The following is a 16,045-nucleotide window of genomic DNA, read 5'->3' as shown; positions in this document are numbered from 1 at the left end:
ATTTCACTAAAACTATTTCTCTCTTACTATTTTTTCCTTTTCTCTTACAGTATTTTACCAATTCCACATTAAAATTCGTATCGTTCAAAATATGGTCTATTTTTCATGGACGGATGGAGTATTAAATATAATTCGTACACCTTTGCATTACAATCTTAACTTACTAAATAAAATGCGAAAAAGAAACGAGACAAGCCGAACTAGACAATTTATGAGGATAAAAATAATTACTCCCTCCGTCCCGGATAATTCGGGTCACTTTGACCGGGCACGGGTTTTAAGAATTGTAATGAAAAGAGGGTTGAAAAAGTTACTGGAATGTGGGTCTACTATATTAGTTTTATAATAAAATGTAAGTTGGAATGAGTTAGTGGAATATAGGGTCCACTGCCAAAATGGTAAAAGTGAAATGGGACAAATTATTTGGGACGGACCGAAATGGAAAATTGGGATGAATTATGTGGGACGGAGGGAGTAATATCCAAATAATGAATATTTTTTCTGAAATATTTTTCTATAATATTGAGGATTTTTTATTTTTTAATAGGGCTTTTGAGAATACTTTTTATTGGGCTCAAAGCCCACAACCTAATGAGACAAAGGCCCAATAATTTGGTCACTTTCACCTCAAAGCTTTTTCATTTTTTATATAATTATAAAAATGAAAATTTTTAACAAAACAGTGTAGTGATTGTGATCAGACATAACCAAAAAAGCAAGAAATAATGATCAATGGAACTGAAGCTTAGCCAATCTTCTCTTCCAACACCCATCTCCAATCCATCTCCTCTCATTCCCAACCAATTTGCTCTACTTTCTCAGGTCTTTTTCTCTCTCTACGAAATTTTCTCTTCTTTAAATTTCACGCATTTAGCGGTTTTCTAGGGAACTTTATTTGGATTAAAATTTGTTTCTTTTTGTGAAAATCTGAGCTAATTGTTGTTGGGTTTTTATGGTACAGAGATGGAAGCTTAATATTCAGAGGATTGCTTGGAAGGGCCATTTCATGAGCAAGAAAATCTTGGTTCATGTAGTTAAAGAGTAAAATTTTCTAGAAGCATTTTTTTCTAATTTTTGTTTAAAATTGATGTATTTGGTCAAGATTTTAGCTTTTTATTTTGATTTTGTATTTGTTAAGGTTTCTGTGTTTTGTGTTTGAAAATTGGAGCTGCATTGATAAAGATTTTAGCTTTCTTGGACTTTTTTTGTGGGTTATTATCCTTCATTTTGTTGGATTTTTTTATTGTGTTTGAATATTGGAGCTGCAATTAAGCAAGATTTTAGCTTTTTTAAGTTTTATGTTGGAAATTGGAGCTGGATTTTAGTGTTGTTTAATGGTTTTTGATTATGCCTAATATTTACTTGGGGTTTTGAACATGGTAGAGGTGAAACTCTGACTTCAATTTCAAAACTGTATGGGGTGCCAGTTCTTGAAATTGCTGACTCGAATAAGGAGATTGCTGATGTTAATGTCGTATTCGAAGGCCAACGTCTCAAAATCCCCTCTGCTGCTTCTGAATGTGCTCAACTGGTTAGCCTTTTTCGTCCTCGTTGTTGTTCAGTTGCTCGATTGCCATCTTTTCTCGTATAATTGTCTGCCTAAATGTTTCTAAAATTGTATGGTTTGGCTTTATATGTGGTGTGAATAAATGTTGGCCAGAATTATGCTTGCGGTGATAAAAATTGGAAACGGAACATGATTGGGAGCTTGTGGATATCATCACTTTACTGGCAGCTTACAATAGTTCCTATGTTATTGTTATAGAATTTCAAGTTCAACAATTTCTCGATTGCTTATCTTCCTCATGATGAAAGAACATTTCCTAGCACGGCTCTCGATAGCCTTGACCCTCTGCTCTGTGGTTCGACTTCATAACTTTTGTGGGTCTTATATCAGTAAATTGAACATCGAACACAATTATGCTTCTATGTTAAGGCTTTGAAAAGAAATGCAATCACTTTAGCAGCTTAGTTCCCATGCCATTCTTATTGTATTCCAACAATTTCTTGATTGCTTATCTTCCTCGTGAATCATGATGTAAGAACACTGGCTAGCGCGACTCTGGATTCTTGAGAATCTTGCCTCTTGCTGTGTGGTTCGTCTCCGTAATTCTTTGTGACTCTTGTGTGAATTCAGCATTGCTCAGGGTTGATTATGCTTGACGTGATAAGTCCTTGAAAGAAATGCAATTTTAGAATGCTGAATTTCAGATCCTGTAGCCTTTGTATGCTATCACTTTAGTTGCTTAGTTCTTATACTATGCTTATCGAATTTCATCAATTTCTTGCTTTCTTATCTTCCTTATGACCTATGAAACATTGCCTAACGCGACTCTAGATTCTCAACAATAAATCCCCCTCACTTTGTGGTTTGGCCTCATGACCTTTTGTGGCTTGCTGTGGTAGGCATTAGAAAAAGAAATGCAGCCGAATTTGAGCTTGTAGATGTTGTCGATTAGCTTTTATACTATCACATTGAAAAAATGGATGTCACGAACCAAATGTGTGAGTTATTTGTGAAGCATTGAATGTTCTTACTCCTATCTTTCTTCAGTTCGATTTTCTTATGTTCGATCTTTTGTATCAGTGCAACTCTGAGGGACGTCCATTGCCAAATGGATTTCCGAGGTTGGGATTTCAAATCAGACAATGGAAGAAACAAATCTCCACTATGCCGTTCCATCAATTTCCCATTGTAAGCGTTTCCCCTGCCTTTTTCCTCGTTTACCTCAAAATTTTCATTCAAATCTATGTTAAACAAAATTTGATGATCAGGCTAAGGCCTTCAGCTCATTTCCCGTTATGATTGCTGCGGTGGCCTTTTGCATTGGATGCATAATGGCCGTGTTCCAGATCATGCTAGCTAAAAACTCGAGGCATAAAGCTGCGAACAAATTGACTCACAGCGCGCGCTGGAGAACTGCTCTTAGCGACTTGAGAGATCCAGACTCATTGCATACTGAATCTCCACCAGATTCTGATGTAAGTACAAATCTCGTTTGTGAATTCGTTATACCTTTCTCTTTCATAAAATTCACTGGTTCTGCAAGTATAGAATCTTTGGACAGTGTTTCAAATGAGTCCAGATATATCCCGTATAAAATAGGAATCGTTTTCAGCCATTAGATCGTGTAGATCTACGATAGATTCATCACTTAGCTTGCTAAATGAATTTTCCATTAAGCGTTCGAATCCTATAGGTGGAAAATTCGTAATGCATCGTTGAGGTCTATTTATTAGTGGACTCTCTTGAACCAGAATTGAATGTCTAATCTTAGACTTTTTCGTTCAAAACATTGCTGCAGTTGTTGCTAGATGAAGAAGAGCAGCTTCACCTCGAAGACTCATCACGTGATTTCAACGAGCTTGAAGGTGACTACGAGAAATTTCTTTCAGAATGTGGAATGAGCAGTTATGGCTACTGGCGTGGAGGTTCACCACAGTAGAGATTCCATCAGTTCTGTCTCAGTTTTCTCTTTTTCAGTTTTGTTGTTGATATCATGGATGTTTGTTCCTTAAAATTATATAGGAAAATGTTGTTCTCATAAGATAATTTGTACGAGGTACTAGGTGGTAAATGTACAGTGTTTCTTCGTCATTGGACAATCGTCTTTCATTTTACGCTTCGTTTTGACTTGATACGAGTTATAACTATATTTCGAGCTTATAAGGATTTTTTCCTTGACAGGATTAGAAAACCTGATTGAATCTTAAATGCAGAAAGCTCATTACTCATAATCCTGAAATCAGAGCTCTTTAGAATAATTCAGATGTATACAAGGAAAACCAGAGCTCTTTCTATGGTGAAGATTTGCAAAGTTTTCTACCAAAAAAACGTATCAACATCTTAACGAACTTTACGAGCTTTCTCTTCCTGCCCTAGTCCGAGCGATTTCTGTGCATCTGCTATACCGTCGGGATCTGGCTCCAGCAAAGATAGAGAGATAACAACAGTCAAAATAACATATTTTTTCATTCTCTTTAAAGCTCTAGCCTCTGGTTTGAGACGTCAAACAGGATTAATCACGAATCATTTCAATCGAGATAGGTGCATAAAACGAATGCAATAGGAATACAGCAAGATGATAGTGTGGAGAAGGAGGCTCAGACTCACCAAAGAACTGTGTAAAGATCCTTGTGAAGAAGGACAAATTGCGCGAGACATTATATGCCATTGTTGGAGGAAGGGGCTTCACAACCGTATCAATGCTGAATACATTTTGAAGGAACTGCAGAAACACGAGAGAGCTTCGTTTCGTCACAACAGGAACATCACAAGATGGCAGCAAACAGCAATAATAGGTCCAATCCATCCACAAACAATGGAAGAAGTTCTTATATTTCTTCTAGAACAAGATTGCTAATAAGAAATGCTCGTTGCCAAGCTATACAACTCGCAGTAGCACGACACAAGTGTCTTGAAGTTAAGTAACTCATCACTTTAGAAAGCAGTGAAGAAAGAAAGATAGCAAATCATGTAGGTTAGTTATAGTTTGTGTCCCTAATTTTCAGTGTTTTTTAGTAAATATCCCGAGCTTACGTTTTCGCTTCAAAAGGTCTCGACTTTGATTCATGTCACATTTACAAAATCGACTGATCTTTTGAAGTGATTTTAGAACTTGATTCAGTTTTTTAGGTGACTTAAGAACTTGATGTATTCACTCCTTCAAAAGCTAAAGCAATGAAACCTTGTCATCTTCAATGAAGAGCATTTTCAATATCAAACAAACATCTCTGCAACAAATATATCATAACAAACATCTCTGCAACAAATTTATCATAACAAACTAGATAGCTGAATTTCTGATCAAGAAATATCGATACAGAATCGACTGATCGAATTGGATTGATCCTTAACACACATTTTGTCAAACATCTCGTGCGCAATGCATAGAGTCTTCAAATTAGCTAGCGCTCTACTATAAAAATGAAGTGAAAGAGAGAGCAAATCACGAATAGCCAAAACAAACAACTAACACAGAAAACCACAGATTTCAATTTGCAAAATGCACATATAAAACTAAATGAAAAAAATCGATAAGCAGCGGCAGCTTTCAAATTCAATTCACCTGGAAATTGCGCTGGAAGCTGTAGCGCAGCTCGGGGTCGATTTCAGTGAGAGAATCCTCTCCAACGGCGTCGTTTTTCGACCCAAACTTCTTCTTTCCCGGGACATGCATTGTGGGCGTCGCACCAGGCTGTGACGTCACCTTCATCTTCGCATCCTTGAATTTCTCGTCTTCTTGTGGCCCCGCCCTCCATGGCGCTGATGATAGCAGCTCTTTCCTCTTTTGCGCCATAATCGCGATTAATTTCTCCCTAATTCGGTTTCTGTTTTTGCAGCAGCGTTGAGAATTGAAAGAGGAAGAAGAAGATAGACTACTGGTGGAGACGATGCGACGTCGTATTATAGTTTTGCAATTTCCCAAAATTTTGATGATACATTCAATTTGAAAAATTGTACAATCAATATGAATCTTCAATTTTCAATAATAAAATAAATGTTCATGAAATATAGGAAGCATGCATTATTTTTTAAAATATCTATGGACAAAAAGGTCTACTGGGACTAATCCTATGACTAGGGATATTGAAGTGCCTAATTCTCCCTTCTTGCTCAACCATGTAGCCCTCACACAACAATGCCTTTGAAAACCTATCCTCCACAACCCTATCCACGTCATGCACAAAGACATCACTCTCCCCGCTCTCTCGATTCCTCGCCATCAATCCGGCCGTGTAGATCGCGCTCATCCGCCCGGGCGCCCCCTCAAAGTACCCGGTCGGGGCGTCCACCATGATGAGGTCCCACTCCACGTCGTAAATCTCACTTGGAAAATTAGAAAGCGCCAGCTGGCACTTGGAGAATCTAGGGTCAGTCACGACCCTGCATTCTTCCCTTGAGGCCACCTCGAGAAGCTCGTCGGCCTGGGCCACTTTTGTGTCGTAGGCCACGTGGTAGGCCTCGAGGGAAGGGATCTGTGCCTTGATTTGCGTGATCCACTCTTTGTCCTCTTCTAGGAAAACGGTCCGGCCGTTGTGGTTGAGGGCTGTCCACATCAAGCTGTCGTGGCCCAATCCGAAGACTAGGAAGTTGCATGGGGATTTTTTTTGGAGGATGTTGAGGGAAATGGAGATTTCTTTGAAAGATTGTTGTGGGGTGAAGTTTAGGGTGGCATAGTGGAGTAATGCGTGGGATAGGGAAGGTGGGATTTTGGTGCATGTTGGTGGGGAGTTGGAGAGAGAGGGGCAGCCCTCCGAGGCGTTCGAGGGGTGGACGATGGGCGGAGTTCGGAGAGAGGTGTGTTGGGGGTAGGGGAAAGTTGATCGGAGGATCAAGAAGAGGAAGAGAAGGAAGAAGAGACATATCAAGATTGTCTTGAGATTGAAAGGGTTGTGTGGTTTGCCTTTCATGTCTGGTTAAATCGAACCGAAATCGAAAATTTGAGGGTGTGTTGGGATGCTAGGTAGGGTGTGGGAGAGGGGGAGATTTGAAGGTTTTGTAGAAGGGAAACAAGAATTGTATGATTATTATGGTGGTTTTGATTTGTTTAGCTTGGAATTGAAGCAATGAGTAGAGTGTTGGTTGGGACAGGGAAACCTATGATGATTGGTGATGTTATGTTAATTAGGTGAGATATATGTCTACTCTGACGAGTGACTTCTAAGGTTGTCATCCTCCTAGATAAATCTTCATGTTATACGGCGTATAATGTCACACTCCCTTGGTCCATGAATAATATTGTTAGAGAACGATACGCTTACACTATTATATAGTACTAAGTACTATAAAAGAAAAAGTAATGTATAAAAGAGAAATGGAACTAAATTTTTGTGGACAAGCAATAATAGAAAAATAAGAATATTTTTCATCAAAAGAATTATTAATTCACACAATATTCTCTTTTATTTTTGTAAAATCATGGTGTTTAGGGTGAAAATTTGGTAAAATTACTTTCAAAATCTCAAAATATCCCTAGGGTCATCTTTTATAAATCCGACCCACAATATAGTAATGAAAAACAACAAATAACATCCTCAAATTCAAAATGGGAAGCATCTATATATCAATCATATAAATTATAAACATCTTTCACTAGGAAAAGAAAAAGACCAATTCAAAAAAATAATTCTTCCCAAAAAATTTGGAGAATACATATATATAGCATTCACGATAATAATTTTTTCCATAGGAGTTCTACCAATACAAGTGAACTTCAGCAGCTGCAAAACACAACTGAGAGAAGCCACAACATAAACCGGATATCTATATACACAAATGTCTATAGTGATCAATCCTCAAAAAGGGCAAGGGCAACTAAAACAAGATTTAGAGCTCGATGAGAGCTCGAGAAACCGATCAAACACCCGACAAGAATTGCAAGAATCGACTGTCAAAATTTCCATCTAACTTAGAATCTATAACCAGAGCCAGACGATGGAGGAGCTGGTGGCACACGGGTGGGCGTGCGTCGGCCACCAGGGTTGATATCACCATTTTGAGAAGGATCACTGTTCCGGCGGCTGTGACCATTTGATCTAGAATCCCCGTATGATAGGTTTGGACCGTTGGCGGCAGCATCAAATGCAGATCTCCAGTCGTCCCCGGATGATGGACCAGCAGTGGTTGGACTTTCTACTAACGTAAAAGAGGAAGACGTCAAAAGGATTCTCATCTTATATCATACTCCAATTATGAAATCGATAAAAATAAACACTTTTGTAATAGTAAATAGATCACCTGCTCCAACACCATTTGAATAGCTGGATGCAGCGGCTGCCCGGTTATCATGAATACTGAGTTGTCTAGTGAGCTTAGAAAGAATAGAGGACTGTTTCTGGATACGCTCTCTCCTCCGCTTGACATTCTGGTCCTCTTGGAGCAGCTCTTCTATTCTTGCCATGCTTTGAGCACTGTCATTCCGAATTAGACGAGTCATGTCATGAACACGAAACAAAAGCACACATACACAAATTTTTTAACAATAAGATGAATGTTTCCACAGATATAAATGAACTAGCTTAACAAGGCGGGGGTAGTGGGCTAAGAAACACAGGCTCTCGAAAGCATCACCCAACGTTGGATGCATGAAAGGAGACTAACCTTATAGAACTGTATAGCTTAAATAGCATATCTTCTTTTGACTTTTCAACTTGGCAAAGTACAACTGCCTGTAATCAAATAAGTACATCATAAGTAAGAAGGCGATTTCTCTTAAAATGTATAGAGGAAATTTTTTACTATCATGTATATGACCTTTGGGACATTGGCTGCAAGACTGTTAAGAACAGCTTCAACATAACCACGCACTTCCTGAGACATCCACCGAAGTTCTTCTTCTGGATCGGCAGGTCTTCTGGTCATTGTTTCCTACAAGAAATTTCAAATGTGAGAACATATATGTACGCAAGTTACAACTTACAAACAGAAAGATATTAAAATGAACCAAACACTTAAACCTTTATAAATCGAACTACTTAAATGCACAGCAATAAGAACATAAATGTTGGACAAATTTGGCAATGCTAGGAAGTTCATGAACTTACAAGAGAACCATCAGAAAGACTTTGGCGCAATGGAGGGCCAGATTCACCCTTCACTTGACCTCCTTTTGAACTGATAATATCTCTAAGTTTATTTAACCATTCGGCCTTGTCAGTAGCACTTTCAGCCTTCAAAACAACGGCACTATTGGCTGCAGGTATCGGGGAGCTTCTACTTAGTTGTCTATAAATTAAATTGCAATAAGTGTTAGAAAGAGAATGCAGCAATATTTGTAGTACCTTTTAGGACAGTCTTATATGGAACTCTACTTGTTATCTTAAATACTAGACTGGGTACTTTTCCCGAATCTGGACCGTTTGCTTTTTTATCTTTAGAACTCTTCGCTGGAGGAGTTTCCTCATTTTCTGCAACGTCTTCTAAATTACATTCCTGGGAATTGCAACAACAAAAATCACAAGATTGAATGAAATATGTTTAAAGTCATATAGCTCCACAGCATGCAGCAATGAAATTCAGTTCTGAGTGTTAAGTTTTAACATGTCCCCCTTACGACTCCTCATTCTTTGCAATAATAAATAAAATCCTCAGTTTTCTGACATCTTTAGTAGCATATAAGCACTTGTAGCATTAACATATAAGCACATTTCATGACTAAACTAGGGGGCTGAGTAAGGTATGTATCATATAGCCATAAAGTACCTCCAATGTAATGACACCACGAAAATGCCTCTCTTCCTGCTTCTTCGTGTACCCAAGCTGCAGAGGTCATAGAAAGTATATTTCATGAAAGTTTGAAAAGATATTTGCTTCTCTACCAGTAGTTGTTGGTTGGAAGTTAAGGAACTCACTTTTCCTGTTTTTCCATTTAAGACAAACCATCTGCGGCTCCACCCATTAGTTTTCGCACTCTTCTTCAACAAAAAACCTGTATAAAGAAAGGTTAGCATTCCATACAAAATCTGACAGTACACACATAGAAGTACATAAGCAACAACATTCTAAACATAGAAAATACATATAACAGGACCTTCAATAGAACACATAAAATAAATATATAATCAGCTTTTCTTATTCAATTTCATTTCCTCCAACCATAACGGTAGAACTTTGTCTAGGGGAGGCATGTAGCTCAACTGCTCAAGTGTCAAGTGCCAATTTACTGTTTATGTAATCATTGCCAAAAAGTTGTCAGCCGATCCAAAGGGTAACTTCCATGTTAAGGAAACCAAAGACAATGGTTTTGACTTGTGAGTGTTTAAAAGGTAAAAACAACAGCTCTTATGGTTTCCTTACAACCCAGCTCACCTAGATACTAAAGCAACCGCACATCAATGAACAACTGATCCTTAATTATTCTACAAATCACCTATGCCAAGACATGAAATGAAATATGCAAACATAAATACAGCTTCTATTAGACTATTTTGCAAGAACCTGCTGTTAGTTCTCCATCTGCTCCTGCAACCTTCAGCCCAGATCCTTCTTGGGCGTCTTTGTCTTTATCTTTATCTTTATCTTTATCTTGTAGACCAGATTTGCTATCCTTCATCGGTTTTGAGCTGCCCCCAGTTTGCGGGCTAGTCGCCTTAAAGTAGGAAAAAGAGAATTAGAATTTAGAAGACTTAGAAGAGTATATAGCATCAACCCTTTTTCATCTCATTGTTATGGAATGCTTGTATGGTTGTTGACAATTGACATACATTAGATAAGAAGACAAATTCCATTCCTGAATAAAGTAACACAAGTTCCGAAGATGTTTACCCTATTCAATATTGATTGCTCTGCCTCAGAACCCTTTTTGGAAGATCGGCCTTTCAACTCCTCTTCACGTCGCTGCCTATCCATACTGAAAAACCATCAAAGACAGCAAGTGTAAGAGAAAAATTATTTGAATACTGGGACTGTAGAACTGAATCAGTTGCAGTGCTCACCGCCTCTGCACAAGACGTATGAAATGTTGAGGTGGAACATATGCACGTTCCATGTCGACAAGTGCAACTACCATGGTTTTAGCTTCATTCTTGAATCCTTCCAAAGCATTTGTAGCAATTGCTATAACCTACATAAGTTTCATGAAAGAATGTCCCATGAAGATCAAACAAAATGAACAAGACATAATGTAATCAGTATATGAAATAGTAGCATGTTATCAACCTCGCGCTTAAAAGGAGGATATCTCCCAAGGCCTGGTGTGGCATTTGCAGAAGCTGACACAATATCAACAAGCACCCGGTGCACCTATAAAAGGATAAAGAAAATTGTCTAATGGAATACAACTACAAGTAAAATAGACAAAAATAGGTAAAAGAACCAACATTTATTTACCTCATCAACACAGAGGCGTGAGGATTCCTTCGCTAGCTCTAAAACACCTTTAATTAATGACCTCAGCCCTTTCTCAGGAGAAATAAGATATGGTTGATAACCATCAGCTTCAAGCACAATCTGGTTCAGTTTTGAAGCATCAATATAAACACAAAAGGCATCAAAAGTCACATACTCCAAATGACATAAGTAATCAAAATACATACTCTTTTAACATTATTAATGTCAAAATGTCGATCCAGAGGCAGTTGCTTGATCCTGTTGGGAAAATTGCCTTCAAAACTAGAAACCACTTTCCAGCCAGAACCCTGGACAGACAAGGTAATTCAGATTCTCAACATATGCCGGCAATACATAGATCAAATAAGAATAAACAACTTTAATATAAACCATACATAAGAATAATGACTATCAAGATGAACACTGATAAGATAGGAACAGAGATAGATGATATGAGGTTTGAGTAATGAAGAGTTCAATAGGACAACATTCCATGGCACCTCAAATATTATAATATAAGTATATATGATTCACATATTGTTATTTCCATGAGTTCAGAGCATCACCTCTCCGGTTGTGATATGCTGGAGGAACTTGTCCTCAAATTCACGGCAAAGCTCCAGTGCCAATGCTCTTGTACCCTCAGAACTATGAACCATCTGTTCACCAAGCCTGAAAAGTTCATCCTGCACTACTTGGGACTTGCCCTGGAGCCTGCAGTAGTGACTCGATCAATATCACTCACTTAAAGAATCAACATATCTAGTAATATATCCTTTTAAAGGTCAAGTACTAAATGCTAACTGAAAACATGATACTCTAGCATATGATGCACATAAAGAAAATAGAAGCAGCTTGACAAGACAGCAATACCCTGAAAGAAGATTTGGCAGCCTTAGTTTCATGCGACTTCGGATCTGTTGAGCAATGGTCTCCACCAATGCTAACCTCCCAAGCTTGCTTTGAGGGGCTCCAGTCAGTATAGATTTCAAACTTTCACTTTCAGCTTGCCATGCATTTTCTAAAGAATTATCAGCTCCAACACTCCTTGATTGAGCAGATGCTATAGCAACCGACTGACCAATTAAAGCAACCCACGGGATGTCAGAGGTACTTCTAGGCCCTTGATTTAGCAAAAGAGCCTGCACTGCAGCAAGAACTTTTGGGTTTGATGATGCTTGATCTACTTTGCTAATCACTCCAACGGTTCTAGTACCTAATTAAGAAGTGAAAATAAGTTAATTAGAAACATAAACAGATTTTGACAAAAACATTTTGTTTCTATTTTCTTCCCATCTTAAATACATGAATCGAGATAAAAATGGATCTAGGAAACCAACATTCTCCATCTAGTTCCTTTGCAATTCGAACAGCTTTAGCTGATGCAACTTCAGGAGCCTGGGCAGCAGGTATTACAACCAGCAAAATTGCATCACTGCGTTCAGCATACAGACTCTGAAATGAAGAGAAATTCCATCACACAACAGAAAATCAATACTTTGGGCCCTAGGGTATGACTAACAATCATTAGTAACATTCAGTCAGAGTCAGAAGGTCAAAACTCAGTAAGACTGAAGTAGGGCACATCATCAATAATTCAAGAAAAGTGTAACTGCCATCCATCTTCATCAGATTGAATTCCATTTTAAATTCCAATGCTTATTTCACCTGAACAATGAAATCAAATTTTGTTAAGAAGGTACTCACCAAAGAATCATCAACATTTCCCGTATCTGTTCCAGGCAAATCAATCAATTTCAATGGAGGAGCTGCCATCACACGAAGATAAAAAGTTAGATACCTAACCTCATTTTTGTTGCAAATACCAACATTCTTATGAAATAAAAATATCAGATTCTCTTTTCTAAACAACAGAAAAAATATATCAGCAGCACAGCCAGAACACCTGATAGAAGATAAAAATGAGTAAACTTATTAATCTTATATCGTTTCTAAAAGCAGACTCACCTGTACTTGTTCGGAGCTTCAAATATATTTCATCACGGCTCTTGCCAGATGCTTTACTCAACCTGTCTTGTAATGAATGTTTAAGCGCACCTATGGCAGAATATTAAATTAATAAGAATGATTTAATGCAATGATAAAATCAAGTGACAAGAATTTTTCTCATTACAAAACAAGGAACAGACCATATTTGAAGTCATATTATCTGTTTTATGAGTAGTATGCAGTTAAAGGACTTACTTGCAGAAACTGCTTGAGATTTACTGTCAATCTGCAGCATAATAGATCTGCTGCTTAATGAACTATCCCTTGTTAAGTCAACACATATTGGAGCACGGGTTGCACCACCTTCACCAGTTGGCTGCAAAATTAACAGCGGCTCTAAGGAAAAAAGACTTTACAAGTGAAAGACGCCAATCAACCTCAAAATACAATATTTTTAACATAGCATACTTACCAATGCTGGATGCCCAATTAGACTATTCAGTACAGCTGACTTACCTGCACCCTGAAAAAACAGGTACCATGGGAATTCAGTTTCTATCTTAGATACAAAGAATAGTAAAACATGCAGATATTTCATTTAGCACAAATGTTATGTCAAATTGGAGAATCCAAGAATAGCTAGAAGACTTCAATCTACATGACGCTTGCATATACAGATACTCTTAAAGTGCAAAAACCTTGGTGAATTGTTAACACTTAACAATTAATCCAAAATCTAGTTACTATAGTTTTAATAATATAGTGAAGTATAAATTCAATGATTAATTTGAACTGCAAGCTTGCAGCAGTTTCTATTCTACCAGTTTTCCAAGGAGTAGTGGCCCTTAAACATGGACATGGCCTGCTAGAGACACAACAAATGATTTTCTTTGACCTATATAGGGGAGAACCAATATACAATCATTGATCAACCTGTTAGCTCCTAATTAAAGCTCTTCGCACATGCCATTTTACCACACATTCAACATGCTATGCAGAATTATGACCACTAGGTATGAGATACTTACATGCTATCACATATCTAGTAGTATTACAATAGATTGAAAAAATTCTCAAAAATTACTTGGCAGAGGAAGGCCATAATCATGCATATAGTACATGTTCATCGTTTCAAGTTTCCAACAGACAAGACATGATCACTGATCTTGAAGAAATATTACTTACTTCCTTTTTTTAGTCATATTCAGTTATAAATACTACTCCATAAAGAATTTGTATGTCACATATATGCACTCAAACATCTTAACCAACAGCCCCCATTCAGTGCAAAGTGAAAACAAAGTACATGACACCTTTTTGGTAGAATACTTCATTGCGTTTAGTTAACTTTTTCCTTTCTATTCTTTTTGTGCGTGTTGTTTTAAAATAACTACCACAGAGAATAAGAGAAATAAAAGATGAACATATCTCTACAAAAAGGGGCATGTCTGCAATTATAATGCATATCATAATGCAGTCCATTGACAAAATCTTCAATCAATTAACCTGAAAGCTAGACCTCATAACAAAAATAGCACAAGGCATCTTGATTCTTTCCTCAAATGTCTCATTGCAATACTTAAATTACAGGCTAGCGGGGGAAATAGAGAAAATGAAATAAATAGATCAATCAATAGTTCAGAATACAGTACTGTTTTTTTTTACTTTTCTGTTATCAGGCAGTATAAGTCCAGCTAAGTATTAATTTAGTTTTGCAACTAGCTTTTCACCATTCTGCAAAAGTAAATCGCAACGGCGATGCAAAATACCCTTCTCATGCTCATTTGCCTATACTACTCCCCAGCTCAATATTACCCACTAATCAGGAATAAATTCCCACCAACCAATCGATTAACATAACCACATGATCTGCTTCACTTGCCCAATCCAGTGAATTACAAGCTGAATTTCACAGCAATCAGCTAAATCACTCAAATAAAAGTTCCGGTTTGGATCAGATAAACCGCAATTTCCATTAATTGAATCAAAATCCAGATCCCAAAAATGGCCAACCCCGGAGATCTAGACCGTACAACAACAATAAACCAATTCAACTACCAACTGCAAAGAAGCCTCTGATTGAGCTAACTCACAGTGTTTCCAAGAGCAACGACATTGAGGAAAGTGGACGAGCGCTTGGATGAGGAAGACGAAGACGCCGTCTCGTCAACATCCTCATCGGCGAGCAGCGCCGACGCCTGCCGCATCGATTCCGAGAGCTGCGCCAGTTCCTCGATAGCCTCCATGGATTCAAATCGACCTCCAAACTTCGCGATTATGCAATTCAACGACGAATTTCCACCAAACCAGTGGATAGAAGCGCCGACAACCACAGATCCAATAGAATGGGAGGAGATCGAGTGTTTATGTAGATTGTATCTGTATGTTCATGAGTGAATTGCGGAGATTTAGGGTTTGGAAGTTGGAGGTTTGAAGCTTTCAAAAGTTTTTGAGTATTGAAATTTGGTTGAAGAAAGTGATGATTATTCGGTGAGGCGATTATATGTTCAAATTTTAAAAGGCAAAACTGTAACTATCCGCGTGAAGGTGAAAATTAAAATGTCTTTTCTCAAATACGATGCTTGAAATCTCGTGCCATCCAAAACAACACGGCATAAAAACTCGTGTTCAGTTGAAAATAATGTTACATTTCTACCTTTTACAGTTTTACTATTGATAAATTCGCACTCTAGTATAGATCTGCCCAAGGTTTACCGAATCGGCGGTTTAAATCGAAACTGTAACCGCTGGTTATGGTTCCGAACCGAAACCGTGAGAATTTACCCGAACCGAAACCGTCGATTTTTGAACCGTGGTTCGGTTCAGCTTCAAAAAATTTCGAACCGAAACCGTGCCAGAACCGTCGTTTCCGGACGGTTCCAAACCGGAACCGCGAAAAACCACCGGAAAACTGTGAAATCAAGTCGGAACCGCAAAAAAACCGACGGTTCGAAACTGTAAAAAGCCACCGGAAAACCGCCGGTTCGGAACCGGAACCGCGAAACACCATCGCGGTTTGATTCCGGTTCAACAATTTCCAAAACCGGAACCAGCGGTTCCAAACCGTAACCGGCGGTTCCTGAACCGTGGGCACCTCTACTATGGTGAATAATTGTTTCAATTGACACAATACACACAATCATTTTATCTTCTATTTCTTTTATTTTATTAAATTTATTGTAAAAGAAATGTGTCATGCACTATTAATTTTACTTTTCGTCTTTTTCCATTTATGATGGCATCTAGCATTATAGTAATTGACAG

General features: G+C 38.0%; 4 protein-coding genes across 5 annotated transcripts; 1 reads left to right on the top strand and 3 right to left on the bottom strand.

Annotated features, from left to right (window-relative positions):
• The first annotated feature begins 683 nt into the window (after nucleotides 1–683).
• On the top strand, nucleotides 684–3,598 carry LOC125222825 (uncharacterized). Its single transcript, XM_048125657.2, has 6 exons — nucleotides 684–822; nucleotides 962–1,041; nucleotides 1,384–1,531; nucleotides 2,588–2,695; nucleotides 2,776–2,982; nucleotides 3,306–3,598. Exons 1-6 carry the CDS (start codon nucleotides 733–735, stop codon nucleotides 3,444–3,446), a joined length of 774 nt encoding a protein of 257 aa, XP_047981614.2. The 5' UTR covers nucleotides 684–732; the 3' UTR covers nucleotides 3,447–3,598.
• A 102-nt stretch (nucleotides 3,599–3,700) lies between these two features.
• Nucleotides 3,701–5,430, bottom strand: LOC125222826 (uncharacterized). Its single transcript, XM_048125658.2, has 3 exons — nucleotides 5,070–5,430; nucleotides 4,115–4,229; nucleotides 3,701–3,921 (listed from the first exon to the last, which is right to left on the bottom strand). Exons 1-3 carry the CDS (start codon nucleotides 5,298–5,300, stop codon nucleotides 3,848–3,850), a joined length of 420 nt encoding a protein of 139 aa, XP_047981615.2. The 5' UTR covers nucleotides 5,301–5,430; the 3' UTR covers nucleotides 3,701–3,847.
• Nucleotides 5,431–5,458: 28 nt separating this feature from the next.
• Nucleotides 5,459–6,523, bottom strand: GXM2 (glucuronoxylan 4-O-methyltransferase-like protein (DUF579)). Its single transcript, XM_048125656.2, has one exon. The coding sequence runs from the start codon at nucleotides 6,412–6,414 to the stop codon at nucleotides 5,545–5,547; it is 870 nt and encodes a 289-aa protein (XP_047981613.2). The 5' UTR covers nucleotides 6,415–6,523; the 3' UTR covers nucleotides 5,459–5,544.
• A 594-nt stretch (nucleotides 6,524–7,117) lies between these two features.
• On the bottom strand, nucleotides 7,118–15,262 carry LOC125222310 (dynamin-2B-like). 2 transcript variants are annotated; one of them, XM_048124839.2, is made up of 22 exons: nucleotides 14,875–15,262; nucleotides 13,254–13,304; nucleotides 13,037–13,157; nucleotides 12,800–12,889; nucleotides 12,539–12,600; nucleotides 12,172–12,286; nucleotides 11,705–12,047; nucleotides 11,398–11,545; nucleotides 11,038–11,139; nucleotides 10,832–10,951; nucleotides 10,661–10,744; nucleotides 10,438–10,565; nucleotides 10,268–10,352; nucleotides 9,941–10,091; nucleotides 9,355–9,431; nucleotides 9,206–9,262; nucleotides 8,785–8,935; nucleotides 8,548–8,696; nucleotides 8,258–8,371; nucleotides 8,105–8,172; nucleotides 7,742–7,914; nucleotides 7,118–7,639 (listed from the first exon to the last, which is right to left on the bottom strand). In XM_048124839.2, exons 1-22 carry the CDS (start codon nucleotides 15,025–15,027, stop codon nucleotides 7,413–7,415), a joined length of 2,769 nt encoding a protein of 922 aa, XP_047980796.1. In that variant the 5' UTR covers nucleotides 15,028–15,262; the 3' UTR covers nucleotides 7,118–7,412. The 2 variants fall into 2 exon arrangements, with proteins under 2 accessions (XP_047980796.1, XP_047980797.1); XM_048124840.2 differs by having other exon boundaries at nucleotides 7,118–7,636.
• Nucleotides 15,263–16,045: the final 783 nt, after the last annotated feature.

Source organism: Salvia hispanica, chromosome 1 (assembly GCF_029641045.1).
Source record: "Salvia hispanica isolate PSC_SH4W2 chromosome 1, Shi_PSC_v1, whole genome shotgun sequence".
NCBI lineage: Eukaryota > Viridiplantae > Streptophyta > Magnoliopsida > Lamiales > Lamiaceae > Salvia > Salvia hispanica.
This window is presented reverse-complemented; position numbering and strand designations above follow the sequence as displayed.